General features: G+C 43.5%; 1 protein-coding gene across 8 annotated transcripts in view; it reads left to right on the top strand.

The window, feature by feature from the left end:
• SYNRG (synergin gamma) overlaps window positions 1-16,014 on the top strand; it is a 36,171-nt gene extending 20,157 nt beyond the window's left edge. For 4 of the 8 annotated variants that reach the window (XM_085241089.1, XM_085241084.1, XM_085241091.1 and 1 more), the window contains 8 exons: window positions 5,830-6,423; window positions 6,761-6,924; window positions 7,685-7,738; window positions 8,099-8,195; window positions 8,319-8,467; window positions 10,436-10,546; window positions 10,990-11,025; window positions 12,163-16,014. In XM_085241089.1, the coding sequence (XP_085097215.1) occupies window positions 5,830-6,423; window positions 6,761-6,924; window positions 7,685-7,738; window positions 8,099-8,195; window positions 8,319-8,467; window positions 10,436-10,546; window positions 10,990-11,025; window positions 12,163-12,294 (1,337 nt within the window). In that variant the 3' untranslated portion in view covers window positions 12,295-16,014. The remainder of the gene's footprint in view (window positions 1-5,829; window positions 6,424-6,760; window positions 6,925-7,684; window positions 7,739-8,098; window positions 8,196-8,318; window positions 8,468-10,435; window positions 10,547-10,989; window positions 11,026-12,162) is intronic. The other 4 variants (XM_085241088.1, XM_085241092.1, XM_085241086.1 and 1 more) reach the window with 3 other exon arrangements.
• Window positions 16,015-16,690: the final 676 nt, after the last annotated feature.

The raw sequence follows: 16,690 nt of genomic DNA, 5'->3' as shown, positions 1-16,690 counted from the left end.
TTTAATTCTGTTTGGCTCTCGTAGCGGAGCGTGCAGTTAGCAGTACTCCTTGCTCACGTGTTCCTTTGTGTGCGTTGGATGCATCTCCAGCTATGAACTGCTAATGTTCAAGTCTTTTTCTTTTTTTTCTTTTCAGTTTAGATAATTTAAAAAGCAGATTTATTTTTTTTTTCTCCACTTCTTTTGACCTGTAAATGTCATGTCAAAAGGGACAGTATCCCTTTGCAGTGCTCACTGCCGAGAGGCGGCAGGCTGCCCGCCGGGAGCCCTGCTGTTTGCAAGCAATACGCAGCACCCCGAGCGACACGGAGCCGCAGGCGGGGGCTGCTGGAGGACGACTGGGCGTCCCTGATGTGCCAGTATGGAGCTCTTCTGCCTGCTGAGTGTTGCAGATGTGAGGCTGTGGGCCGGGCAGGTGGGTTGCTGGCTCTGGGAATTGCAGGACGTTGCCTGGCCGCTCCCGGGCGGCTGCCTGGAGCTGTGCGGGAAGCGAGGTTTTCAGTTCTGCTCTCCGAAGGGGATCCTGTCTCTTTAAACTTTGTGACATTTCTTTGTGTGGAAGGTGGATTATACTAATGTTGCCTGATTTCTCTTGCATATACTTCGTATAACCCTTTGAGCACTGCCTGCATGCTGTTAATTGAACCGGGCTGCTTCTTTCCAACCAAATTTATGTTTCACTCCGGGACTCGAGCATTTTTTAATTAACGCCTCATCATTTCTATAAACCTAATTTGTTCTGCATCCTGCCGAACGCTGCAGTCGGAGCGTACCTGCTTGGGGTATTCTCAAAGGGTTATCCACTTTGCTGCACTTACAAATCTGTAAAGTAACTTTTTCTTTGGCATTACTGGAGATCTCTGTATATTTTAATCAACTTCAGGTTTTTTGCTGCTTTTCTAATGTCTAATTTCAACTAAACATTTCCTGTGTGAATGTGCCTTCTCAGATCTGCTTTGATATCTCTCTTCTGCAAGTATTGACCTGCATGCTTTATTCTGATAACACCCTTCTGAGCTCCTGTGTATCACTATCTTTTGTGATCTGTAAGTCCTGCTGTGTTAATAAATATTATCTTGGCATATTTTGAAAACCTGGGGGCGTGTGATTTGTTTGCAATCCAGCAGCATTACCTCTTTTCCCTGGAGAGGAAAAAAAAAAATAATAATAAATTACAAAGTTTAAAGTTATGGTATCCCCTCGAGCCAGTGTGTGTGTGGGTGAGCTGCTGCCCCGCAGAGCTCTTGCACAGCAGGATGGGCAGCGGTGTGCATAGCAGGGCTGCTTCTGTGCCGTGCCCTGGGGCTGAGCACAGAAGTGCCTCTGTCCTGTTCTCTCCTGTCTGCACTTCCCTGCTGCCAGCCAAGGCCACAACACCACTTTGTGCTGGGGCCAATTGGAAACGTGTTGCTGTGGAGGCCTTTGCTGGTGAGAGACCTCTAAATAGGATTCTGATATTTATTTAGCTAATCGGGAGTGAGTTAATTGGTGCCCTGCAGTACAGGGCCTGCTTCATTTTTCTGCTTTGAAAATCCAGGCTTGCTGAATACTGAAGTGCTTTTGAACACAAATGACAGCTGTAAATCTGTGTTGCAGAATTGTGTCACTTCAAATTCTTCCAAATCCTGGGCCACCAACCGCTTTGGATGTTTGTCAAATTAGCAGACAAGGTAAAAAGCTAAAAATAATTGAGCTGTGGGATAAAGTTCAAACACTGTGCCAGAGCAAACTGGGTTTCCGATGTTCCTTGCCAGAAGAGCAAAACACACCAGAACCAGATTTTTCTTCATTACACCAATCTTTAGGACTTAAAAACCTCTCCCGTTCTAGAGAAGCAGCACATTATGTCTAGCCATAAAGCTTTTGAAACTGAAGGCTTGAACATAAAGCTGGGAGGCTGAATTCTGCAGTGCTTATGCTATTAGTATTTGTTCAGCTAATCATACCTGGAGGAGGGACAGTAATGATCGTGACTCTGCTTTATTACATTTTGTATGGACTTGACAATGTCGCTCTCGTTTAGTGTAATTCTGCAAACAGAAGAGCTGTAAGAGCCTTGTGTGTCCCCGTGCTCCTGGCAGTGGGGTCCTGATGCCACTGTGGGACAGTGTCCATCGTGGTAACAAAAGAACTAAGTGAAGGTTTTAACTCCCAAAGGTTTGAAGGATTTTCTCTCCTTGTTCCTTCATTTTAAAGTATTTTCTCCACGCTGGCAGTGCTGCGTACTGCTGTTCAGCAGATGTTTGTTGGGACATCTTGTTGTTGGAGCTATTCCAGACTTCACCAGCTGAGGAACAGGCTGAGTCATGTGTTGGTTACAATCACAAAGATATGTTAAAATCTTAAGAATTGTCTTTTTTTCCTGTTTGTTAGAATGTAACTAATGCTGCCAAGGCTTTTCCTTAAGTGATCAAAGGGTGGACACTGAAGCCTGCAGTTTGCCATTTGCCTCCAGACATACCTTGATCCTTGGAAGCTGAAATACACTGTTGTGGTTGGCTCCACTGAAGGATGTCAGGTTTTTCTGCAGATTAGATAGCACTAGGAAACAGCATATTAACTATACTTCAGCAGATTAGATAACACTGGGAAACATTGTGTTTTAACTGCATCCCTGCAGTGTCAGTGCACTCCGGTAGCGTGCACACGGCTGCTTTCCTCCCCGAGGCAGCTCCAAGAGCTTTGGGAATCGGGTCCGTTGTGTTCAGTGCACTGTGTGTTTGTAGGCCTGCCAAGCAGAGCTGGCTGTGCCAATTCCATGTGGTTTTATCTGTATTTGGAGTAATAGCATTTGGATTTCTAGAACAAATCTGAACTCAGCATCTGCTGGGATTACTAAGGAATACTGTTTTATGGTTCACTAAAATCTATTGGTGCATCCCTATTCATAGAGTTGGAGGTTTCTCAGTACGCAGTGGCTTTAATACTTTAATTTGCCCTGCTTCCATGGCACAGTCCACTCTGTGGTCTCCAAAAAGTGCTAAGAAACCACTTCTCAGCTGAGAAAAATGACTGTGTATCCTTAAAAGAAAGTATTTCCTTAGACTTTTGTACAGATTCAGTCTTTGTTTTTTATTTTTATTTTTTCAATAAAATTAGATGCTTATCAGGTCAGATCCTTTAGGAGGAAATGTGGAAACTCAGCAGCAGGTGTCTTTGCTAAATGCAGCGCTTCATCAGAATTAATTCACACTTTTTCCCACTGAATCATGTCTTGCTTTGAAAAAAATATTACTGATCTCTTTAGATTTTTGGATTGCCGTAACAGCAGAATGAAGTTTGTGTTACATCAGCAGTTACAACTGCGGCATTCGAACTGGAGATTTTTATTCATTAAATGCATCTGTGGCCTTTAAGAGAAGTAACAGCGCTTAGCAAAACAATCTGTGCTGATAATGGAGTACTGCACTGTGCAGTGCTCTGGGCTCAGCCACACAGTGCTTTTCACACGTGAACTGCTCTGTGCTTATTGGTGCGATGGCGAGTTGCTCTGCTCCCCGCCGGGGGAAGCTCTTTCTGACCCAGGAGATGTGCTGGGAGCTGAGATAAGCCTTTAGTTTGCTGTTGTGACAAAGGTCACGATTTTCCTCTTCTATGCAGAATTCATGACCAATGCAGCTCACGGCCAAACTAAATATAGCTTTTTTTTTTTCCTTCAATAGAATAAGATTTTTTTATAAAAACTAATTTGCCTTGAATTATATACAGTGGCACATGCATTCTCATTTTTTGTGCTAATACATTGCTTTAGGGTTGCTTCAGCCATACTGTTTTTGTTTCTGAACAGTATCTTTCTGTAGAGCAAAACTCTTAGAAAGTTTACTCCCTGCAGTAATGCTTTGTAATCAGTGAATCCATCCGAATCATGGAAACGTAGGGTTGAACTGCTGTGTTTCATCTCAGCTCTTAAGCCTATGCTGGTGGGCTCCGTGTCTGCATGAATTCACACAGAGTGGCAAACAGGTTCTGGATGGCACTGCGAACACTGGGCTGTGGTAGGATCTCATCTTCTTTCTGTATCTCAGTGAGCACTGGAACAATAGCAGTGCTTTGGAGTCAGAAAGGAGGGTGCTTGGTGCAGGGTGGTGCTGTTGAGATCTCAGGGTTAATGGCAGTTTGGATGTTATCCCAGCACTTGTTAACGGTAGTGAAACTCTCCTTTAACTTCTCTGAGCAAAGCCTTGTATTAGAAGGCATCAGATTTGGTTTCTTGGGACAAATTAAGGAGCCCAGGTCAGCCCCTTCCCAGCCAGCAGCCCTCTTCTGTTCGGCTCTGCCATGAGCAGATGCTCTCATCTCTATTTATTCTCCTGTGCACCGCTTGCTCTACAAATCTAGTATTCAAATAGTGCTTTGAAATCTTGCTGTGTGTGTTCAAGGTGCTAACGTTAGTTGTGGAGATGCTCCGTGCTCAGCTGCTGTGTGAAGACCGTCCCTTAGGAAAGTCTGAGAGGTGACACGTTGCGTGGGGACACTCCCTTTGTTGTCGTAGCCATTAAACCGTATCATTATATCGTATATTCGTTGGTCTTTTTAATTAGCTGTATATATGGCTCATGCCTGGAAGGTAGCCTAAAGCGCGGCATGCTTTCCTCTCTCAGTCAAATGAGTACAAAAGGCAGAAGTGCGTTGTTCAAATGGCTTAATCCTCTATTAATGACCAGAGGGCAGCTGGAGGCTCAGCCTGCTCCCTGCCCGGCTGCGCTGCCCCAGCTGTGCCTGCTGTGCGCAGTTAAAGGCGCGCTGCTTTTGGCTCTGCCCGGGAGCACGGCGCTGGCTCACAGCCGCTCTGCCTTGGGACTGTTTGGCCGTAGGCAATGAGCAGCAGCTGAGGCTCTGATCCGGGCTGACAGTCATTAATGCAGGATAACAACTGCCAAGTGCAGTGCAGAAGGGCTTTTTTAAAATGCTTTAATGACATCTCTCCGGCTCTGTGTGCCTTCGCGATGGATCAATCTCAGTCTGAATGTGAAAGATAAGTTGGATGAGTAGTGGGTGCAACCTGGCAGACCCTGATCTCCTCTGCTGGCTGCAGAGTAGGCAGTTAGACTGTGCCATACCTCCTTATGGCGGGGAGAAGAGCCTGTTGGCCCATGTAATTGCCAGGTGAGTATAAATGCTTGGAGCGTTATGCAAAATAATTGGATTTTCTCTGTACTTAGCTTTCACGAGCTATTTATTCCGTTAAGACAAGATATTTGCCATGTTTGTGGTTCTGAAACTTGTAACTCGAGGAGTGAGGCACGCAGCATTGCCATAACTGTGAGAAGCTCAAACGCAACTTTATATCTTGTAACTTCTCGCAGCACGTTTCTGTACGTTGTTTCTATCAAAGCATGAACACAAAACTTAGGTGTATTAACGCTTTTCTGGAGAGGATGGGGAAGCTGCTCTTGCTTTCTGTGTGGTTGCTTTTGTTAAGATGAACTAAGGCGATGCTTGCATTGCTCATGTTTATGTTTTGGTTGTAGGTTTTGTAGCCACCCTCAGGAAACTGAACTGGTGACCTGTGAGCTCTGTACCGTCTAGAAACATTCCTTTTAGTGTTTCTTTGCAATCCATAGTGGCATGGTGACTTTCAGCTTAAAATATAAGATAATATTCAAAGGTTAAGGATTACATTTAGTAAGTGGAGAGTTTTTTTGTATTAAGTGCTTAGGTATTTTTCAGATGATTTTGTGCAACTCTAAACCTCATCAAAACAGCGATTCACTGTGTTTGCTTCTGCAGTTTGTTAAGACTCTTAGTAAGTTGCTTTTACTTCTAGATGGTCTTGAGAGACTAATGTTTGAACTTCAGCTTCTAATGGTAGGGGTTTGTTTTTCTCAGATATAGACGAATTAAAATGTGCCCCGTTTGGAAGCTATAACAGTGGGTCTGCAGTCAGCAGCCTGGCAAGCTATGAGTGGTCTGACAAAGACGACATTCAGCAGGGCAAGAAGTTCTCCTTTGCCCAGGCGTCAGGAAGTGGATCCTCTGCAGCTACTTCTGTTCTTCAGAAGAAGGAGACCTTGTTTGGCAGCTCAGAAAACATCACCATGACAACTGTTTCCAAAGTGACAACGTTTTCTAGTGAGGATGCTTTACAGGATGTTTCGTTTGCAGCCTTTGCAAACTTTAAAGACTCCAGACCAATATCCAGTGGTCCAAGTGATGATGACAATGGAGACTTTGGCGAGTTTGCGAGACCTTCGTCAGAAGCACGAGATGCAGCAGCTGACCCAAACCAAGAGGCAGACTTCCTCGCTGGTGGGATCTCCTCTGAAATCCAGAGAGAATCCATAGATGAATTTGGAGAATTCCAAAGTGAAAAGCCAAAAATCAGCAAATTTGACTTCTTAGTGGCAACATCCCAAGGCAAGGTGAAATCTAGTGAAGAAATGATCAAGAGTGAGCTGGCGACCTTTGACCTGTCTGTTCAAGGTAAGCCTGCTCTGTGGTAGAAGCTCGTGACGCGTACACTTACCAGAGGCTATTTGTTCCAATCAAATGATAAATTTGCTGATGAGGACTGTTCCAAAGACTATTGGAAACAAGCTTCTCCTGATTTCCACGGTGTTTGGAGTTGAGTTCTTTCTAGAAGTAAAAAATTTGTTGTGCCAAAAATTTGTAAGACGTTAAGAACTGGTTTGCACCAGTCATTGAGTACATGGAGGGCTTTGTTGTTCTGGATGAGCAGCACATCCCTTGGTACTGTTCATTTTCGGTAGTCGCTGCCTTTGAATAGAAGAATAGTTTTGTTTATATCCAAACTTTTTAGGGTCTCATAAAAGGAGCCTAAGCCTGGGTGACAGAGAAATAAGCCGCTCCTCACCTTTACCAGCTCTGGAACAGCCATTTAGGGATCGCTCAAATACTCTGAGTGAGAAGCCTGCTCTGCCTGTCATCCGGGACAAATACAAAGACCTAACTGGGGAAGTTGAGGTAAGGAGTTATCTGGAACACAAGTAAATCAGCAGTGACTTTCATCAGTATTCTGTATCCCAGCCCTTTGGGGCGTTAGCTGCTTGAAATTAGAGTATGATCCTAAGATGGAACCTGGGTAAGGTTTTGTATTTTGGTTTTGCTGTTCATAAAGGAAGAATTCTTTTCTTTGTTTCCTTTTTATGAGCAAGAAATGGTTAATAAAACTTGTTTTGCCTTTTCTGGCTTTAAAGCCTCATGGCATGGAAAAAAATGCTGTTGTCTGAATCATTTGACCTTGCAGTCTAAGCCTATAACTGGAAATTGGTTGCAACTAAAATCTAATCCCAGTTTTGGCACTGAGACCACTGGCTTTAGGAAATGGCCTACCTTTTTTGGCTGTATAATAGTTAGTTATTTCTCTTGCTCATATTGAGAGCAAATAGTAAAAGGACTCATTAAATTCTGCTAATCCTCATTTCTCTAACAGCAGACCTTCAACAGATTTGTTGGGAGTAGGTATGTGCAATTCAAACTTTTACCCATTTGTATACCTTCTTCCTTTTGAAACTAGTTTTGAGCCCCAGAAATCAAACTTTAGAGTTTGACACAAAGAGACTAATTAAAAAATGAGGAAAAGGTAGGAAAAGGTATTTTAGGAGTTTTCATGGATAACTTGCAAATAATCTCTTTAAATATACGTCTTCTGTATGTCTATTGTGATAGGAGAAAGGGAGTGTGTGTAGAAATGAGATTCAGACTATCCTTCTCTTTCATATAGGAAAGTGAGAGGTATGCTTATGAGTGGCAGAGGTGCCTGGAGAGTGCCCTGCAGGTAAGAGTGTAACCAGCCTTTTCCTCCTTAGTGTAGGATGTTTATCATGAAAAGGGAAAGGCCCTTAATTTTCAGGTAATGTGATACTTCATAGCCCCAGAGTAATTTAAAAATATGTATATTTTTAATCATATAATTCAACTAGATAGCGATGCATGCGTGCGCTTAAAACTGCTGTTTTAGTAATGAAATTATTTGGGGGAACACATTAAGTTTTTAAATGTTCGTACTTCTACCCGATCTGTGTGATGGAGTACAGCAATTATTTAACTTGCCTCATTGTTTTGTTTAACAATTTGTTAGGGACCATCTTGTTTGTAGCAATTAACAGCACCGTTTCATGAAACTCGCTTCCACCAGGTCATAAAGAAAGCAAATGATACCTTGAATGGAATAAGCAGCTCATCCGTTTGCACTGAGGTTATCCAGTCTGCTCAAGGCATGGAATATTTGCTGGGTATGTTTTAATTTACTGCATCTCTTACACTGAAAGTTCTCTTCTGTATTTTAGTTGTAGTTTCAGGAACCTGTGCTTGCAGTGAATTTGTCTGTGTATCTCCACTGTGTTTTATTCCAACAGGGGTTGTTGAAGTGTACAGAGTAACAAAGAGAGTTGAACTGGGAATCAAAGCAACTGCTGTTTGTAGTGAGAAACTCCAACAGCTGCTGAAGGATATAGATAAAGTGTGGAACAACCTCATAAGCTTCATGTCTCTTGCTGCTTTAACGGTAAGACCAAAAACAAGCTACGTCTTCACTAGAAGAAATGCTCTGATAAGGGAAAATTAGTACAGTTTTAATGAGCCATTTTATGAAGCCAGAATAGCATGGACTTGACTTGTCTGTATAATATACCTACAGTTAGTTCTAATGCTCACAACACAGGAGCATGCAATACAACACGCATAACAGAGCTGTTTTCTTTTCTCTCTGGATTTGGAAGTGCCTCAGTTTGTTTTGGTTCCCACTGCAGCCAAAATAGCTTTCCTTTCTCTGAGCAGATCTGCCAGACAAGACTGGGCTGCTCTGAGACAGTCTGGTAGGAGCTTGGGAGCTTTCTGCATAGCTGACCACAAATAGTTGAGGCAGATGGGTATTTCTGATGACACTCTGTCAGAATATGGGATTTATTCTTTCAGTATCTTACCACTCGGCAGGTGAATGTTGATAGATGAGGATTCATCTATTTGAAACCTGGCATTGATGATGGTAACAGTCGGAACAGCCCTCTCTTGATTTAAACAAGCAGATCAAAATCTAGTTCTAAAGTGCCTTCCTTGGAAGATGGCAGGGACCACCCCCAGGTCTAGGGCCTGGCTGTGTTCTCCGTGTCAGTGCAGCTACGTGTTGAGTGCACTTGGAGCTGGAACAATGATTTCTCAAGCAAAGTTATCTGAAGGACTCCTGGGACTCCTGATTCCTACAGTTCTCAGAATCATCATTTTTTGTTTCTCTTCTCCACGTGGAACTGTATGCAGCCATGCGTTCCCTTAGCACGGATCCCAAGTGGCACAGAAGTGCCAATTAAGTGCTGAGAAGTATTCAAGCTCAGAGGCGTCTGCTTGGAAAGGTTAATTTTATCTTTTAAAGGATTTTTTTACAAGGTAATGTTATGCCCAGCCTTGTGGTTTTCATTGCAAATTACAGGATGACCTTCTCATTTGCTTCACTCATGTGTTTGGTAAACAAATATTACAGTGCCTTTATTAATTTGATTGATCTACTTAAAGATTAAAGGACTTCAATTAATCTCTAGCCGTTCTGCAGGGAGCGTGATCAGCATTCCAGACCTATGGAGATGAGTTTACACATGTTTTTGTGTACTTTTTTTTCTTTCTTTCTTTCTTTCTTTTTTTTTTTCCCAAACTTTCCTGCATTTCTAGTCACTATTTTTAATTGTGCCTCTGCATTCAAGCAGTACATCATTTTATACCATCCATACAGAGAGTTTTCTGTTGCCATTTATCTTGTCACTGAAATTCAGGTTATGTGCCAGAGAAGTTGCTCTATTTCTTCTTTGCAGGCTTCATCTCCTCTGTCCATTGTCTCTCTTGAACCTGAACTTGTGTCTGGCATGAAATAGCTGATGACCTTAATTCTTATGTGCTTTGGTTAATCTTAATATCCCAGTTGTACATTGTGCCATATTCTAGTTTCAGAAAAACCTTCAGAAAGAGTAACAGCTGCCCTTTTTGAGCAGGCAGTAGTACAGAACTCAGGACAATAAACACAGATACTGACAACACTTCAAACACTGGTGAAAGCAGTGCTGGCCGCTGCCTTGTTTCCTCACAGCTGCACAAACAGCTGCTGCATACCACTGTTTATCCTTGTCCAGTTCTTAATATGCTGCAGTTGAAACGTAGCAGAGCCGCCTGAGCTCTTTCTTCAGAAGTTTCTTCTCCTTTTGATGTGGGAACACGGAACTGAAGAATTCTTTCCTTTGTAGTCTCACCCTTTTTCAAGAGCTGGAGTGTTATAAATCAATGTCGATGGAGATTGCATAGCAGGACTGCAAATATCTACGAGCAGCTCTGATTAAATCATGTATCAATTTATGAGGAAATGCACTGTGTCATCTCTTCCGCGTTGCCTGTTGGGATACCACAGCTCTCTCTTGCAACCAGATCGATTATTCTTATTATGAGGTCTGAAACTCATTGAAAATGCCTAAACTTTATTGTCTCATTTCTTCAGCCAGATGAAAACTCACTGGATTTCTCTTCTTGTATGCTGCGCCCAGGGATTAAAAACGCCCAAGACCTTGCCTGTGGAGTGTGCCTCCTAAATGTGGATTCCAGAAGTAAAGTAAGTATATGGCCTCTGTCGTTAAACTCCTTTTTAATTTATACTTTTGGCTTCCATTTAGGCCTGGGACATATTTATGAGTTTTAAATTTTAATTTGTAACTGAAAGTGGCAAAGGCAAAATCTGACCCGTAAATAGATGGGACTCTCATAGTCAATGACCTGCATTCACTGGGCTCTGCATGCGACAGAGATGTGGAGAAAGGGCTGATGAGGTCAGTGGCTCTCTGGGAAGGAACTGGGATACTGAGACTGAAGTGTATATATATTAGAAGTTTTTTAATAACTTTTCTTTATGAAATGTATCTCCAAGGATCACCAGGAGGGGACTATTGTAATTAGCAGAGCTGGGAGGGAATCCCAGGACGTGTACAGAGTAATTATGCCAACCAATTAATGTGTATCGGCAGTTTTGCTGACTTTTTGGTTTCAACGTTATTTCAGAAAGAAGAGAAACCTGTGGAAGAGCTTCCTAAAAAAGTATGAACGTGTAAAAAACATTCTTTATAGAATCATTCCTAGTTGAGTGTGAAAGGCTGAACTGCTAGCTGGCCTTCAGCTGTCATTCTCAATTGTACCAATCATGACCCCTTTTCTTCCAGTCATTTTTTTTGTTACTATTAATACTTGATCTGATCAACTAACATGCTCTAGAGCCTGCCTTTCGTCTTGTCTGCATGCTCATACCTTGTGAATAGCTTTCTGGTTTTGTGCTCCTTCTGTTGTGTTGTAGAAAAGTCCCTGCAGTGAGTTTCTGAGTTCATAGCTGCCTGCATGTCTGTGGCAGAAGAGGGGGGAGTTATGGGGGTTTCTGGTACAAATACTGACTTTCGTCTACATGCAGTAGGCAATGGCATTTTTAAAAGTCTGTGCAGGAAATCCAGAATCAGGGAAACGTGGTTAGGATATTTTTTAAATAGGTAGTTGTGAAACACTGGAAATTCTGCTGACGTAGGAACAGCTGCTAAATGTTCTCTTTCTGAACTGGGGAAAAAAATCAATGTTATATCACAAACAGTCTAGATTTACTTAAAAATAAAAATTCAGTTCCCCATCACATTTAAGCAGTATCACCTAGCAACATACATGGAGAAATTTTAAGCTTGTTTGTGGCTTCATGCACTGCAGTCGTAAAGCAGATTCAATTATCAGAAGAAAGTGGACCAAACTCAGCCTGGAGTATGGTAGGATAACGTTAACATCAGAAGCAGCACCAGCCTCAGTCACAGCAGAGTCTGACCCGGTGAAGGCAGCGTGGCAGGTGGCTGTTGGCTGGCAGAACTAGCTTTCTTCTGGAAGGTGCATGGAACACAGTGAGTTACAGGTGTCAGATGGGACACCACTGAGATGTGGTGTAACAGACAAGTATGCATCAGGTATGAGGGTGGCAGGTTTTGCCCACCTGCAAACATTTTGCAGACTAAAAGAAAGCATTAGATTGGCTGCTGTGCTGCTGCAAGTGAAAATGGTTTATTCAATTCAGAGAAAGAGGGTCCAGGCTCTACCATGATTTGCCATTCTGGGGTGATCACCTGTGTGATGTCCATTTTCCACTCTAGTTTCTGGAGCGTGGAGGAGGTGAGACGGTCACGCTTGTTTCAATTCTTGTTACTCTAGGCCTTCAATTCAGAAACGGATAATTTTAAGCTGGCATATGGAGGGCACCAGTACCATGCGAGCTGTGCAAACTTCTGGATCAACTGTGTGGAACCAAAGCCTCCGGGTCTCATTTTGCCAGATCTGCTCTGAAGGCGGTTGTGCCGAAGGTGGAGGATCAGGTGAAACGATAATGCGAGTGCTTGGATAAATGGTGTGATGGAGTGAGTGGAAAGAATTCTTCGTTTGAAATGCTTCATTTTGGCTTTTGCACAATCATGAATTAAAGCCACCGTCACATATGGAAGTTCACCATGAAGAATTTTCCTGGAAATGGCTGGGGTTTCAGAAATATCTGGGGAAAATTGTTGAGTGGCATAAAATGTGGCATTTCAATCTTTATCAAGATGAGTGTGGGCTGGCCTTTGTCAAACAAACAAGCAGTCTGCTAACCAAATGCAGACCTCAGAGAGGACATAGCTTCCTAGGTGAACTGAAGTGTTAGATTGATTTGCATAGAAATGACTACTTAGGTACTCAAAGTACATACTTGCAAACAAATCTTTTCTTAATGTTTTTGGTGTCTGGACCATGATGTTCTTCCTTAAATATTCGCTGCTCTACTATTACATGCACAGTGTTCAAGTCGTGGTTACTTTCAAGGCAAAATGATCTACTGATATAGGAGGAATTAGATGGCAGAGAGACGTTCTATATTCATGCTTTCACCGTTCTGAATTGTAAATTATACCATATTCAAACTCACAAGCAGTTAGTACTACAGGACGAGAACTTGGAAAAATTGTTAAAAATTTCCCCTTCGTATCCAGGTTCTTTAGTGCAGACAGCTGGGTTTGGGAACTTGCAATCTGTGCTGTTCTGCTGCAAATACCTAGGTAACATCCTTTCTTGGACTTGTCCTAAACTACGGGTGAGGTTTGTTTTGCCCAATGCTTTGGGGGTTCTGTGGCTGCATCACTGTTGAAAATTGGACTCCACTGTTGCCATGTGTCTGCTCCTGTATATATTACCTTTTTCTATTTTAACGTGTGTTACTTGATGGGATGCCTGCATGTAACGTGTGCAACCTAGTGCTGTCTGTAATACTGTGTTTTCCTGACTCCCAGAATTGGCAGCACAGGTGGGCCTCAGCTCCTGCTGGGGACAGGTGTGATCTCACACTGGAAGCTGTCTCCTCAAGCAGGCTGTCTGCTGAAGCAGTCTGTTGCCAATCTGCTGTTCTGTTGCTTTCAGGAGGGGCACCTACCTAAACAGGAAGAAGTCATAGACTATTGCAATGTGTTACGCAGACATCTAAAACACCTGACTCTTTCTTCCAATGCAACACCCAGATAACAGTGCCATCAGCAGCTACTTTTGGAATTTTAAACCCATTGGGAGCTTCGTGGCATTATTTTAAGAGCCTTACCTCTGCAGTTTTGTTCAGTTTGCAGAGAATGCAATGTGGTGTGTATCCATCAGGTACAACTTGCTGCTTAATTCTTTGACTTAAGTTGAAAGTCCCTTTTCTCCAAGGATATCAACAGCTTTTCCAGCTTTGCCTTGCCTCCATTATGAGTAACTGACATTGACCTGTAATTATTTGCTGAAATTGAAATTATAAAGAGGAAAATGTTACCTCTTTGGTGGAAGAGATCAGGGAACAGTTCAGGAAAGTGGACATTCACAAGTCCATGGGCCCCAATGGGATGCAGTACTGAGGGAGCTGACCTATGTGACTGCGGGGCCCCTTTCTATCATCGCTGCTCAATTGTGGCAAATAGGAGAAGTTCCCAAAGACTGGAGGAAAGCACACGTCCCTCCTGTCTTTAAAAAGGAGGACCCAGGGAACCTCATAGGTCAGTCAGCCTCGCCTCAGTCCCTGCAGGATGACGGAACAGCTCGTCCTGGAAACCATTTCCAGGTACACGAGGGAGAAGGAAATAACGGGAGTAGGCAGTGTGGCTTCACAAGGGGAAGTCATGCCTAATGAGTTCCAGTAATGGTATCTGCAGCCCGATGGGGCTGGGGTTGGAGCAGGTGGGCCCTGAGGTCCCTTCAACCCTAACCATTCTGTGGTTCTTTGATTGATTTATTTACTAATTCTTAACTATACTAAACTATTAATTATGCCAAATGAAAGAATCTTGGCTAATAGGAGTGTTAGATGTCTGGCCCCTTATTTACACAAATTAAAATCAACCTTCCTGCTGCCTGAGATTAGCTCATTCATGGAACAACAACTTGTGCCTCCAATTGCAAGCTCAAGCTCATCAAATGGTGGATCTTTCATCATGTGACAGTGACTGCTTGCTTTCTGCCGCCCAGTAATTATATATTAAAAAAAAAAAAAAGGCAGTCACTCTTTGCTTGCTGTTTCATTTATTAGGCATGAAATAGTGGCAGCACCATAGCTTCTGAGATTGTTTTCCCTCCTAATGAGGGGCTGTACGCATCACCAGGGTGAGTGTTCCCACTGATGTTTGGGGTCTGTGCAGCGCAGCACGGCAGCACTCTGTGCAGCTGAATGACTGGAGCACTTGGGCTTTGCTGCGCTCCTTGCTGCGAGCGAGGGGAGCTCTCAAGTGGTTTGGAGTGTCTGGCTGACGCAAAGGCTGTGCTTGTGGAAGTGCTATACTGGGAAAAGGGAGTTTATTGTTAGCATGGGTTTCCATCGCGGTTCCTGAGCACTTAACTGGATAGGTTTGTTTGTTTTTAATTAGAGAACGCCATGAAGGAAACAGGCCACAATGTGAAACTTAAAGCAAGCAATATTTCAAACACTGTATGAGCTATGCTGTCATAAAAATGTGTTTCAGTGATGTTTCTCTCATCATGTACTTGTTAAACAGGGAAGTTTCCTCTCTGAGATGGATCTAGTGTGTCTTCTGGCCATAAAGATAAGGAATCTGTTTAACAGTTGCAGAGGAGCGTGGTGAGGTGTGGCACTGCCATCATTGCTGCCTGCAGAAGGGGAAGCAGCCGGCAGCATTGCTGCGTTTGTGGCCAGCAGAAATGGTTTTTCTGAACGCTTTGACGTCACAGGAACACACCAAATGCTGTTAGTGCAGATACCCTCGTACAGGCATTGCACAGGAGGATCGTTTCCCTTGCACATCCTGCTCGTTACAATGACTCACTGTTGCATTCAGCTCCCTCAGATAGGGCGCTGCTAGCCAATCTGTATCCAAGGTGATGGTATTTTCTATGGTGCATTGTAACAGACTGCGTTCCCTGCTTCCTTTGCATACAGGCTGATGGACCTGCTGCCTTCTGCTTTGGCTGTGCTGAATTTTGTAAATGTAACTCCTTTTTCTGGACATTGACTAGGAAAAAAACTGAGAAATGTGGTTTTTGTTTTTTCTAATGTCTGTAATCTCTGGAGCTGCCTTGGGAAAGTGATCTTCCTTTGTGTGTATATTTGGAGTTTGAAGAGATTGTTCCCTCAGTTAATTTAATTTATGCATGGTTTTGCCCCATTGTACTCCTGATGCTTCTGCGCTATCTCAGTGTGCTTTGTCTCGGTGGATGAAGTGCTGGAGAGCTGGAGAGCAAACCGGTGGCTCTGGCCTGTTTGTTTCCTTACTGCCCTGTTTCCTTATTGCCCCATTTCCCTGCCGTGCTCTGTGGGATGGGAATGCTCAGCTCTTGGATGCTGATGGTTCTCCATCTCCGGCAGCAGCTTCTCCCCGCCTGGGCACGCTTTGAGCAGCTTCTCCTTGAGAAGCACATGGTGCCATGAGGGGAAGCGTGGCCGAGGGTTGGGAAGAAGCTGTGACACCCCATGGAATGCAGTTCCCTTCTCAGCTTCGTGTCAGATTGATTAAACTTGAAACAAAGGCGGCCTTTTCAATAAAAGCTGCTATTGTACAAGCTGCTTCTTCTGGAAGATGTCTTTTTGATTCCTGGGCCTGTATTTAATTCCAGTTCTCAATTCTATGAAGAAAAGAGGTCAGAAGAAATCTATTTATATTGTGATTCCTTCTTGTCCCCTTTGGGTGAGCATTGTTTGTCTTCTAGAAGTGATTTCACCATTTGCAGTTGGAGCTGTTTCAATCTGTGCTGTGCCAGAGTCACTGCAGAAATCCCTGCAGGGGTCCTTGCAGGGCACAGCTGGGGCCACGTGCTGAATGCTCACGGATGCAGAATCTCTGTGGCCCACGACTGGAAGGCGTCTCACTGAGCGGCACCTACAGAGTTCTGCAAACAAGGTGTGTGCTCCTCTGGACGATGGGAATCGGGAGGAATGGTGCTTCCCTCACGTCGTGCTGCCCTGCTTCCAGACGCTTGGAGTCACATCTTCTGCTTCTGTTGACTTCAAGGTGCACAAAAACCGTTTGGGGGAAAGTGAGGCACAGGTAAATATCTTCTCTTGGAATGAGAAACTTCTGTGGAGAGATACCTCTAAGTTGTTGGTACCACTGCACTTCTCTGAAATCTCTCCTGGGCATTCCAGATGAGTTCTCTATTTCAAGATGTGCTTTGTGAGGTGATTGCATTTTTTATTGCTTCAAAGTCACTCTGTGCTTTGGTTGTTGAACACTCGGTA

The sequence above is a fragment of the Meleagris gallopavo genome, chromosome 21 (genome assembly GCF_905368555.1).
Source record: "Meleagris gallopavo chromosome 21, MGAL_WU_HG_1.1, whole genome shotgun sequence".
Lineage (NCBI taxonomy): Eukaryota > Metazoa > Chordata > Aves > Galliformes > Phasianidae > Meleagris > Meleagris gallopavo.
This window is presented reverse-complemented; position numbering and strand designations above follow the sequence as displayed.